At 53.4% G+C, this 21,595-nt stretch overlaps 1 protein-coding gene across 1 annotated transcript; it reads left to right on the forward strand.

The window, feature by feature from the left end:
- Window positions 1-1,161: 1,161 nt before the first annotated feature.
- Window positions 1,162-17,444, forward strand: Slc4a1 (solute carrier family 4 member 1 (Diego blood group)). The gene is made up of 20 exons (XM_052197255.1): window positions 1,162-1,283; window positions 4,986-5,068; window positions 5,173-5,293; window positions 6,204-6,277; window positions 7,017-7,197; window positions 7,281-7,416; window positions 7,854-7,977; window positions 8,080-8,161; window positions 8,271-8,452; window positions 9,056-9,266; window positions 9,391-9,603; window positions 9,784-9,932; window positions 10,030-10,224; window positions 11,491-11,661; window positions 12,166-12,255; window positions 12,697-12,863; window positions 13,379-13,632; window positions 14,541-14,710; window positions 14,818-14,991; window positions 15,754-17,444. The coding sequence occupies exons 2-20, from the start codon at window positions 5,054-5,056 to the stop codon at window positions 15,832-15,834; spliced, it is 2,790 nt and encodes a 929-aa protein (XP_052053215.1). The 5' UTR covers window positions 1,162-1,283; window positions 4,986-5,053; the 3' UTR covers window positions 15,835-17,444.
- The last annotated feature ends 4,151 nt before the right edge of the window (window positions 17,445-21,595 follow it).

Below are 21,595 nucleotides of genomic sequence, written 5' to 3' on the forward strand. Positions count from 1 at the left end.
CACTCTCTCCTTCACACTCTCCCTCTCTCCTCATACAGCTCAGGCAAACCTTGAACCCCCTATGTATGTAACAGAGGATGACCTTGAACTTCTGATCCTCCAACTTTTGAGCTCTGGGATACCCCCACACACACACACTGTTGGAATTACGAGTGAGCAGTGCCACACCCAGTTTTATGTGTGGCTGGGGATTAAAGCAGGGCTTCATGCATGTTGGACAAGCACTCTGCCATCCCAGCTTCATCCTCAGCCCTGGGAAGTTTCTCATCATAGAAGAGGAAATCCAGGCTCTGAGAGACCAGGAGGCTGCCCTGGTCCCATAGTCAGTATCCAACTTGGTCTGCTCTAAACCATTTCATTCCCACCCTGTGGAACTCATCTGTCAGTCAGAGATAGGTGCCCTGGCCAGGGCACCCCCCAAGAGGAGAGAACAGTCCTGTTGGAGCTGTCAGGGGAGGTGTATGCGGGGGCCAAGAATGCTGGCACTCTCTGCCTAGGGGCCTGGGTTGGGCTGCCACAGAGGAGCCAGTGTGCCCAGACATTGGTGCTTTGTGAGCAGAGGCTCGTGTGGGGACAGTTGTTTTCTTGACCTGACATTGTTTCAGGTTGACTTGTCAGTGTCCTAGACCCTAAAGGCCAGCTCTCAGGAGCCAGTGGGGTCTTTGGGAGACGGTAGCTAAAGTCCTGTAGTCAGGGGCGAGAAGAGAGGACTCATGGGGTCCCATAAGTTCCAGGCAGGTCCCCTGGGAGGTTGCCAAGGAAAAGCCAGTCTTGCAGGAGGACAATGTTAGGACAGAAAAGATGTCTTGAGACTTGGGTCCAGAGAAGACCCGTCCAGAGTGAAGAGTGGACAGAGGCCAGGCGGACATGTCCAGGGCCCAGCACCCTCCTGTCAGAGACCTGGGAGTTCTGAGAACTCAGCAGTGTAGCCCCAGTCCACAAAGGCAGATCCAGAGGAATCGCCAGGGGCCAGAAGGACCCAAAGGCCTCGGGGACTGGCCAGGCTGGGTGGGGTGGGCCTGATGCACAGCTGTCCAGATGTGGGTGAGAGATAACTCTGTTTATGGGGCACCCGGTAGGAGCAGGGCAAGGGGGTGGGGTGGGAAGGGGCTCCCGGCTGTGGGACGGGCAGATTAGGAGGCAAGGGCGTGAGTCAGGGGTTTGGGAGCCTCCCCCAGGGCACCTGCCGATGCTGTTAGAGCAGTCGGGAGCTCAGCCAGTCACAGAGGGCACCAGCCAAGGCAGGCAGGACTTCACGAAGGACCCCTGAGGCTCCTGAGCAGGTGGGCAGGGCAGGGGTGGGGTGGGGTGGCTGGGTGGTCCTTTGGTATCTGTCCTGAGGGCTTGTGAAGGTGGTCAGCTTAAATCTGTGTGCAAGGGGTATGCTCTCTGACCTCCAGGTGGGTGGAATGGTAGTGTGTCCATGCGCATGTAGTGCCCCGGCGCACCTGTGGCAGGGTGAGGGGGCGATTTTCACACCAAGAGGTGTGTGTAGCTGGAGTGCGTCTGGGGAGCAAAGTTGAGACCTTCCACCAGGGGTAGGTCCCCCCTGCTTTCTACCTATCGGCCCCATGAGCCCTGTGGACTCAGGCCTCATATCCTCCAGATGTGGGGCATCCCCACCACTGACCTGGGAGACCATATGTCAGCCAGCATTGATTCCTATGTGGGGCATTCCTAGGGGTCAACTTGGGGGTTTGGCACTGTCCCCAGCCCATAGACCTTTGGAAGGGAAGAGGAGAGTGCATCTCTACTGAGGCTAATTCTGTAGGAACTGGAAGAGAATCAGGGAGGGATGAAGATCACGAGCCTGACTGAGCTGGTCATCAGTGGCAGGCAGGCGTGATGACAGACTGTTGGCACCGGACGTGTGTTTTCAGTGTGAACTCCATCAGCACAGTGGGTCTATCATGTGGGAATCATTCTTCCCAGCTCTATGTTACAGATGGGAGAAACCCTGAGGCTTGGGTATTCTGTCACCTTCCTTAGTCCACAAAGCTAGTGAACGAGGCAGCCGGGATTACATAAGCTCGGGGAGTCTGACTACGGAGGCCATGTCTGAACTTTTAACTCCCAACCAGCTAAGAACTATTTTCTTCTCTGGGAGGCAGTTCAGGGCAGTGGGGAGAGAGGCTTGTGGCGTTGAAAGCCAGAGGTTTGATCCTGCCTCTGATCCATCCAGTGCCCCTGAAGTAGGTGAACTCTTCTGAATCTTGGCTTTGTCAAATGTCACCACGAACATTTACTGGTTCCACTGGTCTGGGGACTGGGAGAGAGGGGCACCACAGTTGCTTATTTTTAAGTGTGGGGTTGATGGCAAAAAAGTGGTACTGTGCCACCAGGGAGCTGTCTCTGTCATCTGTCCCTGTCCCCGTGTCTTCTCAGCTGGGCTCCACCCCCTGGGCTCCAGATGGCCCACTCGTCCCTTATCTGTCCTGGCTGGCAGCTGGTCCTCCAGGTGTTTGGGGTGCTTCTAAACTCAGAGCACAGAAGACTCGGGGGCCCAGGCTCTTATCAGGTCCAGGCAGAGTGGGGCAGAGCTAAGAATGTAGGACCAGCAGGCAGCGACCTGGGCCTGGGGCACCCTGGGGCACCTCCAAGGCTCAGCTGGACTCCTGGTCTCTTCTGATCATTTTACTCTCTCTGACTGAGTTCCCAGAGGTTGGCATCTGACAGATGGGTGACAGAGTTAAACACCTGAGAGCTTCCGAAGGCTATTGGTCCAGGCAGGGTCAGGGAGGCAGCCCAGGACTCCGGATCCCTGGCTATGCCATGCTGTCCTTCAGGAGAGAGACTCAAGGCGCCAGTCCCAGCCCACAGTGGGATTTTGGTATCTCGGGATCTGAGGCCCAGCCAGAAAGCAGTGTGGACGTGTCCAGAGAAGGAAAGAAGAAAAATAAAGATAGACTGGAGAAACTGGGTGCGAACCTTGGGGAAAGGAAGAAGGAGACAGAGAGCAGAAAAGGCAAAGGCAAAAATACCCAGGGCTACCAAGGGCAAAGCCCAGAGAGTTGTCCCGTTCTCAGGAACAGTGCATGGTGCTCACTTGCCACTCCCCAGGCCTTGATGACAACTTGCTCTCTCGGAACCCAGACAGCCCTCTGTATGGTTCTTTCCAAATGTAGGCTCTGCCCTGGATCACGCCCCCTCCATGCCTCCACCCTCCACCCTCCACCTTTTGCCTCTGACCCTTTGGCTTTTTTTTTTTTTTTTTTTTTTTTTTGGTTTTTTGGATTTGGTTTTTTTGAGACAGGGTTTCTCTGTGTAGCCCTGGCTGTCCTGGAACTCACTCTGTAGACCAGGCTGGCCTCGAACTCAGAAATCCACTTGCCTCTGCCTCCCAGAGTGCTGGGATTACAGGTGTGCGCCACCACCACCCCAACTCTGGCCTTTTATCTTCTGCTCCCCGTACCTTGTCCCTGGCCTTCCACTCACTTGTCCCTGCTCCTCTGTCCTCCTCCCCTCCGCCCTTCTGTCGTAGTCCACTCCTCACCACTAGGCTGTCCCTCTTTACTTAGGTCTTGAGACCTACACTGTGCCCTGTACCTATGTCCCAGTTTTTCGTCTCTGCAGTATCTAGCACAAGTAACCTCCTAAATTCCATCCATGTAGGAAACACTTAGGTCGCCTTAAGAGTAAGGACATGTGGGCTGGAGAGCTGGCTCAGCAGTTAAGAGCACTGACTGCTCTTCCGAAGGTCCTGAGTTCAAATCCCAGCAACCACACGGGAGCTCACAACCATCTGTAATGGGATCTTACGCCCTCTTCTGGTGTCTACAGTGTACTTATATGTAATAAATAAATCTTAAAAAAAAAAAAAAAAGAGTAAGGACATGCTCAGCTCAGCTCTGCTCAGTCTGTTGTACTAAGTGGCTAAGTTCCGGCTCCGGCCAGTGGAATATAACTAAGTGGTTACATTTGATGACCCTACTCAAATGCTTGTCACCCCAGGGGTCCATGTGGTAACGACAGGGCAAAGGAAGCCCTTCCACATTCAAACTGGCACACTAGATGACTGGTCCCCACATCCTAGAGTAGGGACACCTTTGTCTTGAGAAAATGTAGGCCGAGGTTCTGTGGCCTCCAGACGGATCTTGGTCATTTGAGTTGGTGATGTGGGGAAAGGTCGGCTGCTAAGTGTTGGTGATGCGGGGTCAGGTCGGCTGCTAAGTGTGGGGACCATGAGGACTGAAATGCGCAGGGACTTACATTCAAGTGTCTTCCTTTCCAAAGGACGTGTCTGACGATTGCACACAAGTTAATTAAGAAACCACGCTGGACTGGGCCAGCAACTGTCAGGGTGGTTAAAGAGGGCCTTTGACAGGAGGATATTGGAACTGAGGTAGGAGAAAGGCTAAGCTGTTGACAGAAGGTACACCCAGGAGACACTGAGTGTGCAAAGGCCCTGGAGTAGGCAAGGTCTTGGTGAGTTCTAGGAACTGGATAGAAGCCAATAGACTAAGAAGAAGGCAAACCAGAGAGACAGGGATGGAACGGAGAAGAGAACACAGGCTCAAGTCCTTCAGGATCTGTGAGCCGCTCCCAAGCACGCGGCAATGGGCCAGGCAGAAGCAGCCATCACTAGGAGAAGAGGATGTGTTGTGGAGACTTTCAGGGGAGCCAGGCTCCCTTAAGAGGGGATAGGCCATGTGCTGGGAGTTGGCTGAGTCCTCAGTGCTCAGAAAGAAAGGTTAGGTAAGGCCTGGTGGATAAAGGATGGAGCTAGACACCATTTGACTGCTCACCCCAAACATACTAAGGAGAGCTCAGCCACACTGGTGTCTCCTGTCCCTCAGCCCCTGCCCACACGCCTTACACCTACAAACTTCATTTCTTCCTCCACTGCCTCTACCTGATCCATCTCATGCCCCTGGGGCTCTTCTGGCTCTAAAAGTCAGCTTCTTTAGGGGGACCCAGAAGCAACAGGAGGCCAACTGAGGTATGTGACGTTACTGTGCCTCATTCAGTCTGCATCTCTCTTCCAGGGACCTGAGGTGCAGGTTATGCTGGGGGCCCAGAGAGCAGAGGACAAGTGGACACTGAGGACAGCATCATGGGGGACATGCCGGTAAGTGTGCCCTGATCCATGCAGGGCACTGGGAGCCACTCTGGGCTTCTCCTCAGGGGACTTGGGAAGCCACCTAATCCAGCCTTGATGGGCTTTCCTCACAGGACCACGAGGAAGTACTGGAGATCCCAGATCAAGACAGCGAAGAAGAACTGGAGCATGTAATAGAACAGATAGCATATAGAGACCTAGACATCTCTGTGACCGAGATGCAGGAGCCGGAAGGTGAGACCCACCCCAGTAGGGACCCAGTCCTTCCCTCTCAACAGCTCCAGCCCCAGCCCTGGGGCCAGTTCTCCCCACAATCCTGAAATGATTGAAGGATAAACAATGTTCTGTTTGAAATGATCACAGGAGATGCCTGGGAGGGTGAGGGTGGGGCTGGGCCCCTTTCACATGTGACAGGGCAGCCAGGTATGTCTGGGACAAGGGCACAGACCCAGCTGTTACCCTGTCTGTCCCGTACCAGCACTGAGGCCAAGCAGCAGGCCTATTGCTGGAACTTCGTTCAGTCTAGACAGCTGGAGATGCCGAGAAATGAGAGAAAGCTGTGGGGACCCCTGGGACAGAGACCCCAGGAGTCCATACCACCTTCTGTGGCCTTCACAAGGTCTTAGATGGGGGAGCCTGAGGTGGGGACTTGTTTACTGTCAACAGTGCTTAAGTGTTAGTGATTAGATTTGAAGTTAAGAGGCCCCCTTGGGGAATGAGGGTTGGGTGGGGGGATATAAGGGACTCACCCTATTTGACTGGCATGTGGTAAGAGGCAACCAGCTAGCGGCTTAGCTAAGCAGGTGGGAGAAGAACGGAGATACAGCAGGGAGGGAGGGAATGCTAAGATGGTTTCGAACACTGGGACTTGGGGCTCTCTCTTCCTATCTCAGAGGAGGGGTTGGGTTGGGGGTTCAGATCACCACAAGGAATTCCAGGTTCCTCAATAAACTTCAGGTGGAGAGTGGCGTCAAACCCAAGTTAGGCCCAGAATAGGCATGGCTATGGGGCTGGGCATTGCTCCTAGCCCAGGGGGGAGTGCAGGGAGTGGGGCTGCCTTCCCAAGGCTCCCTGACAGTAGTACGGGAGGGCTTGAGTGAGGGGCCACATCACCGGCAATGCTAACCGGCCATTGGGTTTTCAGCTCTTCCCACAGAGCAAACAGCCACAGACTACATCCCCAGCAGTACCTCCACATCGCGCCAAAGCTCCAATCAGGTGAGGACTCAGAGGCATCCTCTTTCTCCAGTTGCTTTGAGATCCATTTTGTACCACAGGGAGGGATAGAGGGAGAATCAAGCTGGAGGAAATGCCCACACACAGACAAGCAGAAAGAGCGGACATCCTGGGACATCAGTGGAAGAAAGGGGGCATGCTGACTAACAGAGCAACGGGCCCTTGCTGAGTTCCCGGGACAGATACCGCTGAGGACTAAACCAGGGCTGTCAGGCTTGGCTGGTTAGGTACTCCCTGGGCATGTATAAACCAAGTGCACACGCCCTTCTCCCAGCGTCCAAGTCCCCACTGGGCACCAGACTTCTTAGCTACTTAGGGAATTGGAACCCCAAGCTGAGACCCCAAGAATAACCACCTGGCCCAGGATACTACGAGCCATGCCCCTCAGTAGTCTTGAAGGGCTTTCCAAGTCCCTTCAGCCTCCGTCACCAGGTCCCGGTTTTCCTGCTGCTCAAGGCCCTTCATGGTCCAGAGGTCTGTGCCTCTTCTGAAACATGGTGATGGCCCGCTGAGAAGGGTGGATATGGTGCCAGGGGAGTGGGCCAGACCCACACGGGACCCTGCATATCTCCCCACGCTCTGAGCAGGAGGCCTGTCCTAAGCCTTCCAGAGCTTAGGCTTCTAAGCCTAGCTTAGAGTTCAGCGCCTCAGGATCCAGGCTCCCACTCTCTCCAGGGGCCTGGCCCTGGCGCCAGGGACTGACTTGGGCCATGGGCCTCAGGTCTATGTGGAGCTGCAGGAACTGATGATGGACCAGAGGAGCCAGGAACTACAATGGGTGGAGGCAGCGCACTGGATAGGGCTGGAGGAAAACCTTCGAGAGGATGGTGTGTGGGGTCGCCCACATCTATCTTACCTGACCTTCTGGAGCCTTCTAGAACTGCAGAAGGTCTTCTCGAAAGGTGAGTCCTCCTGGGCCCCCTGTGACTGCTGCAGAGGAGGCTTTCCGGGGCAGCCACTCCGCTCACCACTTCCTTATCTCCAGGCACCTTCCTTCTGGATCTGGCGGAGACATCCCTGGCTGGGGTGGCCAATAAGCTTCTAGACAGCTTCATCTATGAGGATCAGATTCGGCCTCAGGACCGAGATGAGCTGCTCCGGGCCCTGCTGCTCAAACGCAGGTGCTTTTGCCTGTCAGGACCTGGGCTTCACATCCTATGGGTTCCTCCTCCCTAACTCCCCTGTCCCCAAGGTCTACCCTACCTCAGCTCCAAATGGACCCCACCCCATCAGGCAAGAGAATACCTCTTCCTCCACCATAGTTCCTATAGCTGTCTGACATCCCAAAATGGCGCCTGAGATGTCAAGTTCACACTTACAGAGCAGGATCTTCAGGCTCTTTCTTCTGTCCATTTTTTTTTTTTTGGTTCCCACATAAACATCCTAGACAGGGGCCACCTGTCTTCCATCCACACTGTCCTTTAAGAGGAGACTGATCTTCCACCTCTGGGGTCTCTCAAGTTCGGTCACTGGGAAGTTCTACTTAGTCCTCCTCACCCTTGTCCCTCCCATCAGTCCCAAGAGCCACCTCGGCTCACGTCATCTGTGTGTCCTACAGCCACGCTGAGGACCTGAAGGACCTGGAGGGAGTGAAGCCTGCCGTCCTGACCCGCTCTGGGGGCCCTTCTGAGCCTCTGCTTCCCCAGCAGCCATCGCTGGAGACCCAGCTGTACTGCGGACAGGTACAGTTAGGACAAGGTCGGAAGTGAGAGGGCTTGGGAGAAGGAAGGGCTCCTAGGTTCAGGGTGATGCCAGACTTAGCTTCTTCTCCTTCCTTTCCACAGGCAGAGGGGGGCTCAGAAGGACCCTCACCATCTGGGACTCTGAAGATCCCCCCAAATTCAGAAACCACACTGGTGCTAGTGGGTAAGAGCCCCTCCACTCCCCCTGCCCCCTGAGCGTCCTACTTCAAGCCCGGGCAGCCCCCTCTCCTGAGTCCCAGCTGCCTGGCTTCATCACCTGGTCCCTCCCACAGGCCGGGCAAATTTTCTAGAGAAGGCTGTGCTAGGCTTTGTGAGACTGAAGGAGGCTGTGCCCCTGGAGGACCTGGTGTTGCCGGAGCCTGTGAGCTTCCTTCTTGTCCTGTTGGGGCCCGAGGCTCCGCACGTCGACTACACCCAGCTGGGCAGAGCTGCAGCGACACTCATGACAGAAAGAGTAAGTAGGGGAGGGGAAGGGCAAAGGTTTTGTCCCCAGGGAACTTGTGGGAAGGCAGAAGAGGTCAGGTTTCCCACCCTGGCCTGGCTTGACTTCAGATTCACTATTTGGATCCATTGGGTTGAATTCTACCTGTTCCTGCCCAGTCCAGTTATCCTCTAGCTTAGATTGGACTGGCTGGTCCAGCCTAGCCCACTGAGACCTGGTTCTAGTTGGGCCTAATTGCTGTGTGGCATACCTAGCCTAACCAGAGATATTTTAGTTCCTTTTACCCCACCCAGGATGCCTGTTTCCCCAAAGCTGCTCCTTAGAGGTCAGAGGAAACAGAAAGAACAGCAGCCATGGCTTTGGTGGTTGGCCCAGGTCTCCCCCACCCCCACCCCCGACCTTCAAGATTTTTAGACAAAGTCTTAACATGTACCTCTGGTACCTCTGGCTGACCCGGAACTCTCTATGTAGCCCAGGATAGTCTCAAATTTGAGGCACTCCTTCTATCTCCACCTCCTGAGTGCTAAGACTACGGGCAGGCACCACTAGATTGCCCTGTACCCCTGGGCCCTCTTGGCTACAGTCTAAGTGTTCCTGACCTTTCTCCTCCCATAGGTGTTTCGCATTACCGCCTCCCTGGCGCATAGCCGAGGGGAGCTGCTGAGCTCCCTGGAGAGCTTTCTGGACTGTAGCCTGGTGCTGCCGCCCACCGACGCCCCTTCAGAAAAAGCTCTGCTCAACCTGGTGCCGGTGCAGAAGGAGCTGCTTAGGAGGCGGTACCTGCCCAGCCCTGCCAAGCCGGACCCGAACTTGTACAAGACTCTAGGTATACAGACAGGGTTTCCTGATCCCCGTGGGCCCCTGGACCCCCCAGTACACCGCTCCTTACCTCTCAGACATTTGTCCCTATGGATAAGTCTGTCTGACCATTTTCCTATCCTCTACAACAGACTTGAACGGGGGAAAGGGGGGGCCTGGTGACGACGACGACCCTCTACGGCGCACAGGCCGGATCTTTGGAGGCCTGATCCGAGATATCCGGCGCCGTTATCCTTACTACCTGAGTGACATCACCGATGCGCTCAGTCCCCAGGTGTTGGCTGCTGTCATTTTCATCTACTTTGCTGCCTTGTCACCTGCTGTCACCTTCGGCGGCCTCCTGGGTCAGTGACAATTATGGTTCGCTCCCCCTCCTCCCCAGAACATTCGCCTCTAACCTCTGACCTCTGCCTCCTCACCTCTGACCCAACCTGACGCTCTGTACTCCTACATCATACCCCATAACTTACTCTTGCTCCCCAGAAGTAATCTATCTTGATCCTTGATTGGCTTTTCCCTGACAGGAGAAAAGACCCGGAACCTGATGGGCGTGTCGGAGCTCCTCATCTCCACAGCAGTGCAAGGCATTCTCTTTGCTCTCCTGGGGGCACAGCCCCTCCTTGTGCTGGGCTTTTCAGGACCCCTGCTGGTGTTTGAAGAAGCCTTCTTCTCGGTAACACTGTCCCAGCCCCACTCTGACCCTCACCGCAGCACACCTGCCTATAGCGCCCACAAGGTCACTAAGCCTGCATTTGTCTCCCCGCCTGCAGTTCTGCGAAAGCAACGGCCTGGAGTATATCGTGGGCCGCGCGTGGATCGGCTTCTGGCTCATCCTGCTCGTGGTGCTGGTGGTGGCCTTTGAAGGCAGCTTCCTGGTCCAGTACATCTCGCGCTACACCCAGGAGATCTTCTCCTTCCTCATCTCCCTCATCTTCATCTATGAGACTTTCTCCAAGCTGATCAAGGTGGGACCAGGGAGGATGCTAACACGCACACATAGCATGTCTGTGAGAGTGTGTTACCACGTACATGTCTGTACAGCGCGACTGGGGCCATGCTTCTGCCTGTATGCAAGCCAGGAACATGGGCACATGTATGTTTCAGGGTTCACCCAGGATTATACAATTGGGTTTCTTGGGACCATGTAAAGACTTGAGACTCAGTGCTCATGGCCTGACTGTATAAGGGAAGGCACCTCTATCTGCACTTGTTCATGTTTATGGCTACACATCATGGGAGTGACTAGTGGGCACTGTCTGTGAGATGGCCCGGGAAGTCCTGGGCAGTGAGGAAGGAGATGTTCCGGAAGCCCTAGGCCTCTCCTTTCCCGCACTCGCCCTCCAGAGCCCCACAGGGCCTCTGCCTCCAAAGCTTGTCTCCTCCCCCGAGAGCTCCACCCACGTCCACACCTGCACTGTGTGTGGAAGAAGGGTGACCTGTGCGTGTCCTGGCTCTGCTCCCTGGTAGGCTCCTTTATCTTCGGTTGATCTTTTAAGGAGATTTTATTTATTTACCTATTTACTGCGCTGCGGTTCAGACCTCTTGCATGCTAGGCAAATGCTGTCCCTGTCACTAACTCCTTAAGCCTTTTTTATCAACCTCCTTATTACTTACTTACTGCTGTCTCCAGAGTTCTCACGTTCCATACAACCTGAATGGAAGCATATACCTGCACAAACCATCTCATGGCTTCTTGGACCCTTCCCACACCAACTAACTCGTTCTTCATCTCTTAAAAAAAAATAAAACAAGGTGGCTGGAGAGATGGCTCAGCGGTTAAGAGCACTGACTGCTCTTCCAAAGGTCCTGAGTTCAATTCCCGGCAACCACGTGGTGGCTCACAACCATCTGTAATGGGATTCGATGCCCTCTTCTAGGGTGTCTGAAGACAGCTACAGTGTATTCATATAAATAAAAATAAATACATCTCTAAAAAAAAACCCCAAAAAACAAAACAAAACAAAAACCCAAGCAGGTCAATAAGTCAGATGAGGAAGAAGGCGGATGGATGGATGGATGGATGGATGGATCGATGGATCGATGGATGCATGAACGAAGAGATAGGTGGTAGGTAGGTGATGGCTGTATAGGCAGTAGATCTGTAAATGGATGTTTGGATGCAATGGGTAAAGGATGTACAGACAGCTACTTGATAGTGCCCAGCCAACTTATCAATACTGTCTAGCTCAAGCCAAGGCTTGGGAGGGAACACCAGGTTTTGTCGGTTACAGATTTTCCAGGACTACCCACTACAACAGAGCTATGCCCCTGTTGTGATGAAGCCCAAACCGCAGGGTCCCGTGCCCAACACAGCTCTCTTCTCCCTCGTGCTCATGGCTGGAACTTTCCTACTTGCCATGATGCTAAGGAAATTCAAGAACAGCACCTACTTCCCTGGCAAGGTCGGTACACCGCTGCCCTTTCCCTCACTCCTAGCTTCTCCAGTACCCTCGACTCCCCTTCTACCCCAGGCCCCCATTTACAGGGACCATGTTGGATGCAAACCCATCTCAACTCAGCACCAAGATCCAGCAGGGAACCAGGGATAGGCAGTTCTTGGGAGAGGGAGAAGGGTAGGGCCAGGCGGGGAGGGGCCAGAGGATAGCTGGGGTAAAGACAGACATTGGTTCTTGATGGACCTCTCGGCATAAGCAGAGTCCCTGGCAAATGTAGGATGGGGCCGGGTGGTGGTGCACACCTGTAATCCCAGCACTTGGGAGGCAGAGGCAGGCGGATTTCTGAGTTCAAGGCCAGCCTGGTCTACAGAGTGAGTTCCAGGACAGCCAGGGCTACACAGAGAAACCCTGTCTCAAAAAACAAAAATCAAAAAACAAATAAATGTAGGATGGGGAAGAAGGCAGGTGGGAGGCAGACCTGGCTCCTTTATCTGCTTTATCTGCTTACAGTTCCGCAGAGTCATTGGGGACTTCGGGGTCCCCATCTCCATCCTGATAATGGTCCTAGTGGATTCCTTCATCAAGGGCACCTACACACAGGTGAGTCCTCTGGCGTGCCACCGTAAGCCTCCGTTTCCTTCCTCTCCTGTGTACCCTGCCAGAATGGCTTCTCCTAACCCAAAGCTAGCTAGAATTCTTTCCTTGGTCTTCCAATATTCCCTGAAGACGCATCCACTCAAGCAAGACCCTGGGCCACCTTGCCCTTTTTATTCCTTTGCCCAGGGGGCACTAAGCCAGGCAGACTCAGCTCAGCCACCAAACAGCTGTGCAGTCTGGGGCAAGCTATGTGACCTCTCTGATCTTGTTTGTTTGCCTACATCAGGACTGAGAGGACACATACAGATGGCTTGGAGAAGTAACAAATGTCCAGTGAACCAGGCCCTTGAGCACCCGACTCCCTGCCCTAGGACCCTGGCTTCCCTGACCTATGTGTCCCTAGCCATCTGGTCCCAGGTTCTCACCAGCTGTCTCTTCTCACAGAAACTCTCCGTGCCTGATGGCCTCAAAGTGTCCAACTCCTCCGCCCGGGGCTGGGTCATCCACCCGCTGGGTCTGTATAACCATTTCCCCACATGGATGATGTTTGCTTCTGTTCTGCCGGCCCTGCTTGTCTTCATTCTCATATTCCTTGAGTCTCAGATCACCACGTAAGAGCAAGGAGAGAGGCTTGGCCCGGGAGGGCTGGAGGCAGAGAGGGGAGCAGGCTCTGGGCCAGCAGGAGACTGGCCAGTGGCTCTCTGCGAGGGAGGGGCTGGGAGTGATGGAGCATCGGAGGCAGAGTCCGAGTTTTGTGACCCCTGGGGTGGCATCATTTGAACACCTTGTAAACTGGGAGCTATGAGCTTCACTGCTGGATGGTGGGAGGGGCCTGAACAGCGTGGGTGGGGTGGGGTGGGGTGGAGAGGGTGGGAGGGGGTGGGTGAGGAGCGCTAACAGTCCAGAAGCAGAAGCTCCAGGACTTAGGCAAGAACACCTAAGGGTGTTCCAGAGACTTCGAGCTCCCAGAGTCTGAATTCTCAAACAGTCAGAGGGAGTGAGCCGGGAACTCAAAGGGATATGGGAACAAAAGCAAAAAGAGACCCAGGGGGCCAGGGCATGGGGAAAGAAAGAGGCGCCCGCTGGGAGGACCCAGCTCAACCGGCTTCCCTTCCCCCCACCTCAGGCTGATTGTCAGTAAACCAGAGCGGAAGATGATCAAGGGCTCCGGTTTCCACCTGGACTTGCTGCTGGTCGTTGGCATGGGTGGGGTGGCCGCGCTCTTTGGGATGCCTTGGCTCAGCGCCACCACTGTGCGGTCTGTTACCCACGCCAATGCCCTCACAGTCATGGGGAAGGCCAGTGGTCCAGGGGCTGCAGCTCAGATCCAAGAGGTCAAGGAACAGCGGATCAGTGGGCTCCTGGTCTCCGTGCTCGTGGGTAAGTGGGGCTAGCCACGCCCCTCCGCCCTTCTCCACTCCTTTCTGGTCCTCGGTCTTGGGATGGGGCGGGGGAGGGGCTCTTCCCCCTCAGAAATCCCACTTCCTCTAACATCCCTGCACAACTTTGACTCTTTCTCTAGGGGTTGGGGCGTGAGGCACCCATCCCACCTTTACTCCATCCAGGTCCCTATACACCAGTTGCTCATGCTTCCTTCCCCAACACTAGTTCCTCACAGGAGGGAATCTAGCAGGCTTGAGGAAGCACAGGGCCCTGGGACATGGGCCCTGTGATGGGCATTTGTGCAGGGCAGGAGGGCTGTACCGCTGGGCTCTTTCCAAGTCAGTTCCTTCTTCCACATGCTTAGCCAAGAGGAATGTAAGAAACTGGGGTTTGGCCCTGCCCTGCTTCTGGTTGAGGAACTTCCCTAGCCTCTGGGCCTCAGTTTCCCTATCTGCACAGTTAGAGGATTTATTAAGTCTCTGAGATTCTTTTCCAGATCAGTTGCTCTAAGGCTGATAGCATGCCTCAGTCTAAGGGGGCGGGGGCGGGGGGGCAGAGCACCCCTGGGCTCCGTAGGGTCTAAAGTTTAGGGGTCTGAAGTTCCCCTTCCTTCTCTCCGCTCCTCTTCCTTTCCATAAAGGATAACGGAGGCATTCTGGAGCGAGGAGAAAGGTTCCTCTGAGCACAGTGACTGCCCCGACTAGGCCCGGGAGCAGGTGTAAGGCAGGGAGGAGTTTGGAAAGACAGCCTTCAAGGTTGTTCCCTCCTGAGCCTAGAGATAGATGCTGCAGAAGAAAGAGGGTCGCGTGGCCCTTGTGGTTTCATGCTGGGTCCCAGGTGTGAGTGAAGCCCCACTGGTGCCGATCCCTGGGTGACCTGAACTCGGGGTGTGTCCGTCCTCACAGGTCTGTCCATCCTCATGGAACCTATCCTATCGCGCATCCCCCTGGCTGTGCTGTTTGGCATCTTCCTGTACATGGGAGTCACCTCCCTTAGCGGCATTCAGCTCTTCGACCGCATCTTGCTCCTCTTCAAGCCGCCCAAGTACCACCCGGATGTGCCCTTCGTCAAGAGGGTACTTGGCTCTGCGACCGTCCCGCGAGGGCGGGGGAGGGGTGTCAGAACAGGGCAGATGCTGATTCCCCCACGCCCACCCCACCACCACCCCTGGCATCTCCACAGGTGAAGACCTGGCGCATGCATCTCTTCACGGGCATCCAGATCATCTGCCTGGCTGTGCTGTGGGTGGTGAAGTCCACTCCCGCCTCGCTGGCCCTGCCCTTTGTCCTCATCCTCACTGTGCCTCTGCGTCGCCTCCTCCTGCCGCTCATCTTCAGAGAGCTGGAACTCCAGTGTGTGAGTAGTGGGGGGCTCTGCATGGGAAAAGGAGGACCCGGTAATTGGATCCTGTGTCTTGGGGCTGAGGAGACCGCAGAGTGAGGTGGGTAGCCGACGAGGCTTTAGGAATAGATGTAGTTCTGTTGGTAGAATGGTTACTTCTAATACACAGGATCCTGGATTCAGTTCCCAGCATCCCATAAACTGTGTATAGAGTCACATGCTTATAATCCCAGCACCAGGGAGGTAGAGGCGAGGGAATCAGAAATTCTAGGTCATCCTTGGCCACATGGTTCAAAGCCAGCCTGAATTACATAAGACCCCATCCTAAGAAGAAAAAAAAAAAAGTCTGTATCCAGGGCCTTTGTCTCAGTCTTGGTCTTCTGTGTCCTAGCATATGATCTGGAGCAAGCGACCTTATTTTCCTGTGGCTCCCCAGTGCAGGGAGGAACCCTGACAGGATAGAGGCTTATGACGTGCACAGGGCATGTCCTACACGAACTGCTGAGCAGTTAGTTGAATCATCGTCCAAGTGATTAGGGAGAGTCAGCATGGGGTTGCCATGGTGAGGGGAATCCCTGTCCACCTTTTGCAGGTTCTCCTCACCAGACCCTCAGGGGCCACCTTCCCCTTTGTAAACCAGTCACCTAGACCAACTCTATACTCTAGGGACAGCACAGGGCTTGTCCAAGCTGGCTCCTAACTCTAGAGGTGTCTCTTGCGTCCCCGAAAGGGCTCATCCTGTCCTGGTCTCTCACCCTTTCCCCTCCCACCCTCTAGCTGGATGGTGACGATGCCAAAGTGACCTTTGATGAAGAGGAAGGACTGGATGAGTACGACGAGGTGCCCATGCCTGTGTGAGGGGCAGGCCCTGGCCCGCAACCACTCTACTTTCCCACCCTCCCAGGAAGACCATTCGTGGGCATGTCATGGCAGTGGGTGGGGAAGGGGTGTTGTCTAGGAAACCTTCTACCTAAGGTATACTGGATTTTCTGGCTGGAGACGACCAGAAGCTATATTAGGGAATTGGGGTCACAGTCTCTTGTGACTATAAGGGTCCCATGCTGGAAAAATTAGGTCTGCCTCTCCTCCCTTCATGGCAGAGTTATAAATAGCAAAGGGGAGGACTCTTTTCAAGTTCCTGCTGGCTGTGTGGCCTTATGTAAGTCCCTTGACCTCTCTGGCCTCTGCTTCCTACGCTATAAAATGTATGCATAGATAATAATACCCACTGTACCACATGGCTGCCAAGGGCCAAGAGCGGGGACCCGAACCTCCTGACCTGGAGGCCACAACTCTGTCCTCCATCTTCCTGCCCATGCTCCTGCTCTGTGCTCCTTATGAGAAGACCCATAAGGAATTCCTTCTATCCCAGCCCCAACCCAAAATTCCCTTCTCTGCATCTAGAAAGGCATCCTGGTGAGAATGAGGTATAGGTGAGGGACTGGGGCTCAGACTTCTAAGTACTTGCTCTCTCCCACCAGGTATTCATTCATTCACTCACTCATTCATTCATTATTTGTACACTCTGTAGCTACCTACTAAAGGCCCTAGACCTAGTGGACACACAGGGAACTGGTTCTAGCTCCTCCTGCAGGGTAATGCCAATACATAAGTTTGCTCTGGACTTGGGTGGGGATAGAGGGAGGGTGGGAGGGTTGTAATTTATTAACTGTGTATTTTCTAAGTGCTTCTTCTGCGCCTCGTTTTTGCCCACGTGCTCAGCCCCCACGAGGGACCTGCTGTGTCTAACCCCAGCTAAACTGAATCTTGGGGGTAACCCAAGTTTTGACCCATTGGAGTAGGAGACAGTGGCTTGCTCAAAATATGGAGAAACATCTAATTTTTTTTTACAAAAAGATAATATTTAAAAAAAAAAAAACAGAATGCCAGGTGGTAGTGGTACACACCTTTAATCCCAGCACTTGGGAGGCAGAGGCAGGCGGATTTCTGAGTTCGAGGCCAGCCTGATCTACAGAGTGAGTTCCAGGACAGCCAGGGCTACACAGAGAAACCCTGTCCCAAAAAAACAAAAAAAACAACCAAAAAAAAAAAAAAACCCAAAAACAAAAACAAAACAAAACAAAAAAACCCAACAGAATTGAAAGAATGGGAACTTGTGAGAGAAACAGAAAATCTTAGTGAACAGGCAGCAGGAGGGTCTCAGGGGATTTGAAAGCGCAGTCACAGGATACTTGTTTCTGCATCGTAGAAATGAGGACAAGGATGAACCTACCTGGTAGGGAGTTGGGAGGATTGACCGACAAGGTCTAAGAGAAGCATTTGCTGGGCACAGAGCCCTCCGTGTGGGAACTGCTGATGTGACCATGTTGTTGGGCACGCCCCCATCCTCTCCTGCCCGGCCTGCTCCTCAAACATTACCAAAGAGTGAGTGGGGGTCGCTCAGCCAGCGCCCTTCCCCACCGCTGTGCTTGGGAATAGGTTTTGCCAATAAACGTGTCTGTGTTAAAGGGGTGCCTTGCTTGAAGTCCTTTCCCAGAGTTGGGGTGCCCCAGGGGTCTTAACCAGACCAGGTAGACAGGATGGCAATAGGTGGAACCCATGTAGGGTTTTGACCATGGGAGGAACACTAGAGTCACGCTGGGCGTGGCTCTAAGCGTGAGGCCAGCCAGTTCCCCTAGGGTGGGTGAGGAATTCGGATTCTGTACAACCTTCCTCTGCAGCTTAAGAAAGACCTGACTACCCTGAGCTGACCCTCCTCCAGGCTGGAGCAAAAGGCCTGGGTGCTAACTGGGCCTCAAGGAGAGCTATCTCCAAGCCTGCTTCCCATTGGCTACAGCTGCGCATTCCCTACAGGGTTAGGCCTGTCCCCGGGGCTTATCTCCTCACCCCCCACTACTAGTCTCTGCGCAGCCTGAGGCCCAGCAGGTACCCAGCCCCTCTCACAGGAGCGCTGTGCAGCCCTAGGCCACCCGGCAGTTCTCAGGGCCTGGATTTCCTGAGCCATCTCCCTAGCCCAGGATGAACATCTTATTTCCGGTTCCCATTGCTTCTGAACTCTGAGATTCCAGATGGATGAGGCTCACCACAGTTGTCTTTCAAATCATTTTTTGTCATGGAGTTGTGATGAGCCCTCACAGCCTGGTGTATCCCAGGCAAGTCCTGTTCCATTGAGCAGTTGTCCTGGCCCCGCCCTCTCCAATTTGTTTGTTAGAGGCGGGGTTTCTCTGGGTAACAATCCTGGCTGTTCTGGAACTTGCTTTATAGTGTAGGTTGAACTCAGGGTTAACGTTTCTTCTAGGCTCCACCCCACAGTTACCTGGCAACAGCCAGGTATGCCTGACTCACTATCAAAGGGGCGGCTTGCCCCCCCCCACACACACACTCCTCTCTTCCCTCTTTCCTCTCTTCCCCCTCTGTCCCTTCTCTCCCCATACCCCCTCCCCCGTCTCGTTCGACTTGTTCATGGCTGCCCTCTTCTCTCTCTCTCTCTCTCTCTCTCTCCTTTTCTGCTTTTCTCTGTCTCTACTACCCCCCTCAACTCCCCTCCTCATGCCCTAAGTAAACTCTTTTCTATACTATACCATCGTGGCTCGAACCTGGGGGGGGGGGGGGGCGGTGGGAGGAGGGAGGCCTCAGTGTGGACCCGCAGACACACCCCTTTTCCCCACCCCACCCCATACCGCTCCTCCAAACAGACCCTCTTCTTTCTTTCCTTTGTATAAAACAGAACACACACAGACCCACCTGCCTGTCTCCTAAGTTCTGGGACTGAAGGGGTGCACTAGCACACCTGGCCACCTCAAGAACCAGCCCGCCTGTTTTAGGCTTAAAGGACAAATGACAGCCGGGCGGTGGTGGCACACACCTGTAATCCCAGCACTTGGGAGGCAGAGGCAGGCAGACTTCTGAGTTCGAGGCCAGCCTGGTCTACAGAGTGAGTTCCAGGACAGCCAGGGCTACGCAGAGAAACCCTGTCTCGGAAAAAAAAAAAAAAAAAGACAACGCTCCTTCCTAGTTATGGTTGAGGCTCTGTTTCTCAAGGATCGGCTATGCCCCACCTGTAACCTTGACTACAAGTGTTCCCAGAACCTTGTTATAACCACTTTGCAACCTTACCTTTGTTTCAAAAGGTTATAGGGCCGCCCATGACTACTTTGCTCTGCCCACCTTGCAACCATGTCTTTGAGGAGGGATTACCTTATTTATCCTCTGCTCCTGTAACCTCACTTATTTTGCCCACCAAATCCCGCATTTGGGAAGCCCCTAACTCTTGAGTTGATTTCTCAAGCCCCACCTTAGGGGGAGGCCGTCCAAGGACAGGAATAAAAAAGCTTGCTTTAATGAAATCATCTGCTTTAATTAATTTGGCCGTGATGATTCGGGTCAATGGTTTTCTCCCATCTTTGGAATTAACATCACCGTCTCCAACTTTTAATCTCTCTTGTGAGACTAGCTTTGGGGGTCAGTGAGGCTGGGACCCTGGCCAGAACTCCGCTACTTAGAGGATTGGATTCAAACCCCACAGCTGACAAGTCCATCCCTACTGCAGTCAGATCCCCAGGTTATTTATGGGTCTGACCCAGAGGCAACATTTACCTTAAAAAAAAAAAAAAAAAAAAAAACGGAAAGTCACAGGGGGGTGGGAGTCCAGTGTCTCGGCCCATCCTCCCCACAGTACCCAGGGAGCATCCCGAGGATTTATGTTTCTTACCCATCTTTCTTCAGAGTGGATGGGGTTGTAAATGGAGAGTGTCATCAAACCGGAAGATGCTGGCCACATCTTTGCTGGTCTCCTTTCTACCCTGAATCTCACACATGATCTGACATTAGAAATCCCTATTTTGCTCCTTTGCTTGTTTGGTTTTGTTTTTTGTTTTTTTGTTTTTTGATTTTGTTTTTTTTTCGAGACAGGGTTTCTCTGTGTAGCCTTGGCTGTCCTGGAGCTCACTCTGTAAACCAGGCTGGCCTCGAACTCAGAAATCCACCTGCCTCTGCCTCCCAAGTGCTGGGATTACAGGCGTGCGCCACCACTGCCTGGCCGCTCCTTTGCTTTAGTTTCCCCGAGACAGAGTGAGTCGCCCTGACTGGCCTTGAACTCTGCTTCCTGAGTGCTCGAATTAAAGACATGAGCTGCCACGCACAGATGAAAACCTTATTTATTTATTTATTTATTTATTTATTATATGTTTCAGAGTTTTGCTTGAGTGTATGTCTGTAAAGGGGTCAGATCTTAGAGTTACAGACAGCTGTGAGCTGCCATGTGGATACTGGGCATTGAACCCTGCGCTCATAACCGCCAAGCCTTCTCTCCAGCCCCTCTTTTTCTTTTTCCATTACATTTATTCATTCAGAAGACAGAGGCAGTCAGATCTCTGAGTTCAAGGCCAGACTGACTTCAGAGTGAGACGCCATCTCAAAAATAATATTCCAGCCGAGCGGTGGTGGCACACACCCTTAATCCCAGCACTCGGGAGGCAGAGGCAGGCAGATTTCTGAGTTTGAGGCCAGCCTTGTCTACAGATTGAGTTCCAGGACAGCCAGGGCTATACAGAAAAACCCTGTCTCGAAAAACAAAAGAACAAACAAGAAAAAATCAAAAATAATATTCCATGTAATTATTGTGGCCTGAGCTGAGGGGCAGAGCAGTCACTGAGCAAGCGCCACAGTCTGAGGGCACAGGTTAAAGAACAAGCAGAAGTCAGGGAGCAGCCCGTGGGAATTAGCCCTTTCTTTACGCTATGTAGTTTCTGGGCATTGAATGCATGTCATCATGTTTGGTGGCAATCACCTTTACCCACTGAGCCATCTCGCCAGCCCAAGGAAATCTTGAAAGCCACTAGAAGCCCCTGAGATTGACTTCCAGGTTGCTATAAGCCCCAAGGGCCTGTGGACTCTCATTTCCTGTCTCTCCCACGAACCTGCCCTACCCCGCCCCACCCACCCATTCCCTCCTCAAAGAAATTGCTGCTTCACGTTTACAATTAATTTTTTTAAGATTTATTTATTTTACGTATGAATACACTGTAGCTGTCTTCAGACACACCAGAAGAGGGCGTTGGATCCCATTACAGATGGTTGTGAGCCACCATGTGGTTGCTGGGAATTGAATTTAGGACCTCTGAAAGAGCAGTCAGTGCCCTTAACCACTGAGCCATCTCTCTAGTCCCTACATTTATTTATTTATTTATTTATTTTTACTTGTCTCTGTGTGCTTGTGCAATCGTGTGCGTCTGTGTGGGTGAGCACAAGTGTGTACAATGTACAGGTAGAAGCCACAAGTGCTGCTCGTGGTGGAATAGCCAAATTAATTAAAGCAAATAATTTAATTAAAGCCAGCTTTTTTATTCATGTGCGTGGACTGCCTCCCCCTAAGAAGAGTTATCACCTCGTTTTTATTTTTTGTTTTTGATGTGTCTGGGGTGGAGGTATGCGGTATGTGTGTCTGTGTGCGGGTAACACACAAGGGAGAATTTTTTTTTATGTGTGTGGTTTTTCCAGACAGGGTTTCTCTGTGTAGCCCTGGCTGTCCAGGAACTCACTCTGTAGGCCAGGCTGGCCTTGAACTCAGAAATCCGCCTGCCTCTGCCTCCCAAGTGCTAGGAGGCTTGCGCCACCACCGCCTGGCTACAAGGGAAAATATTGAGTGTCTTCCTCTGTT

Source organism: Apodemus sylvaticus, chromosome 10, assembly GCF_947179515.1.
Source record: "Apodemus sylvaticus chromosome 10, mApoSyl1.1, whole genome shotgun sequence".
In the NCBI taxonomy this organism is placed as follows: Eukaryota; Metazoa; Chordata; class Mammalia; order Rodentia; family Muridae; genus Apodemus; species Apodemus sylvaticus.

What these genes read in the sequence shown, in the direction of transcription:
- Slc4a1 (XM_052197255.1), top strand. An exon ending in AACCACACTGGTGCTAGTGG is followed by an intron (nt 8,162 to 8,270) that starts GTAAGAGCCCCT and finishes TCCCTCCCACAG; the next exon opens with GCCGGGCAAATTTTCTAGAG. An exon ending in GAGAGCTGGAACTCCAGTGT is followed by an intron (nt 14,992 to 15,753) that starts GTGAGTAGTGGG and finishes CCCACCCTCTAG; the next exon opens with CTGGATGGTGACGATGCCAA.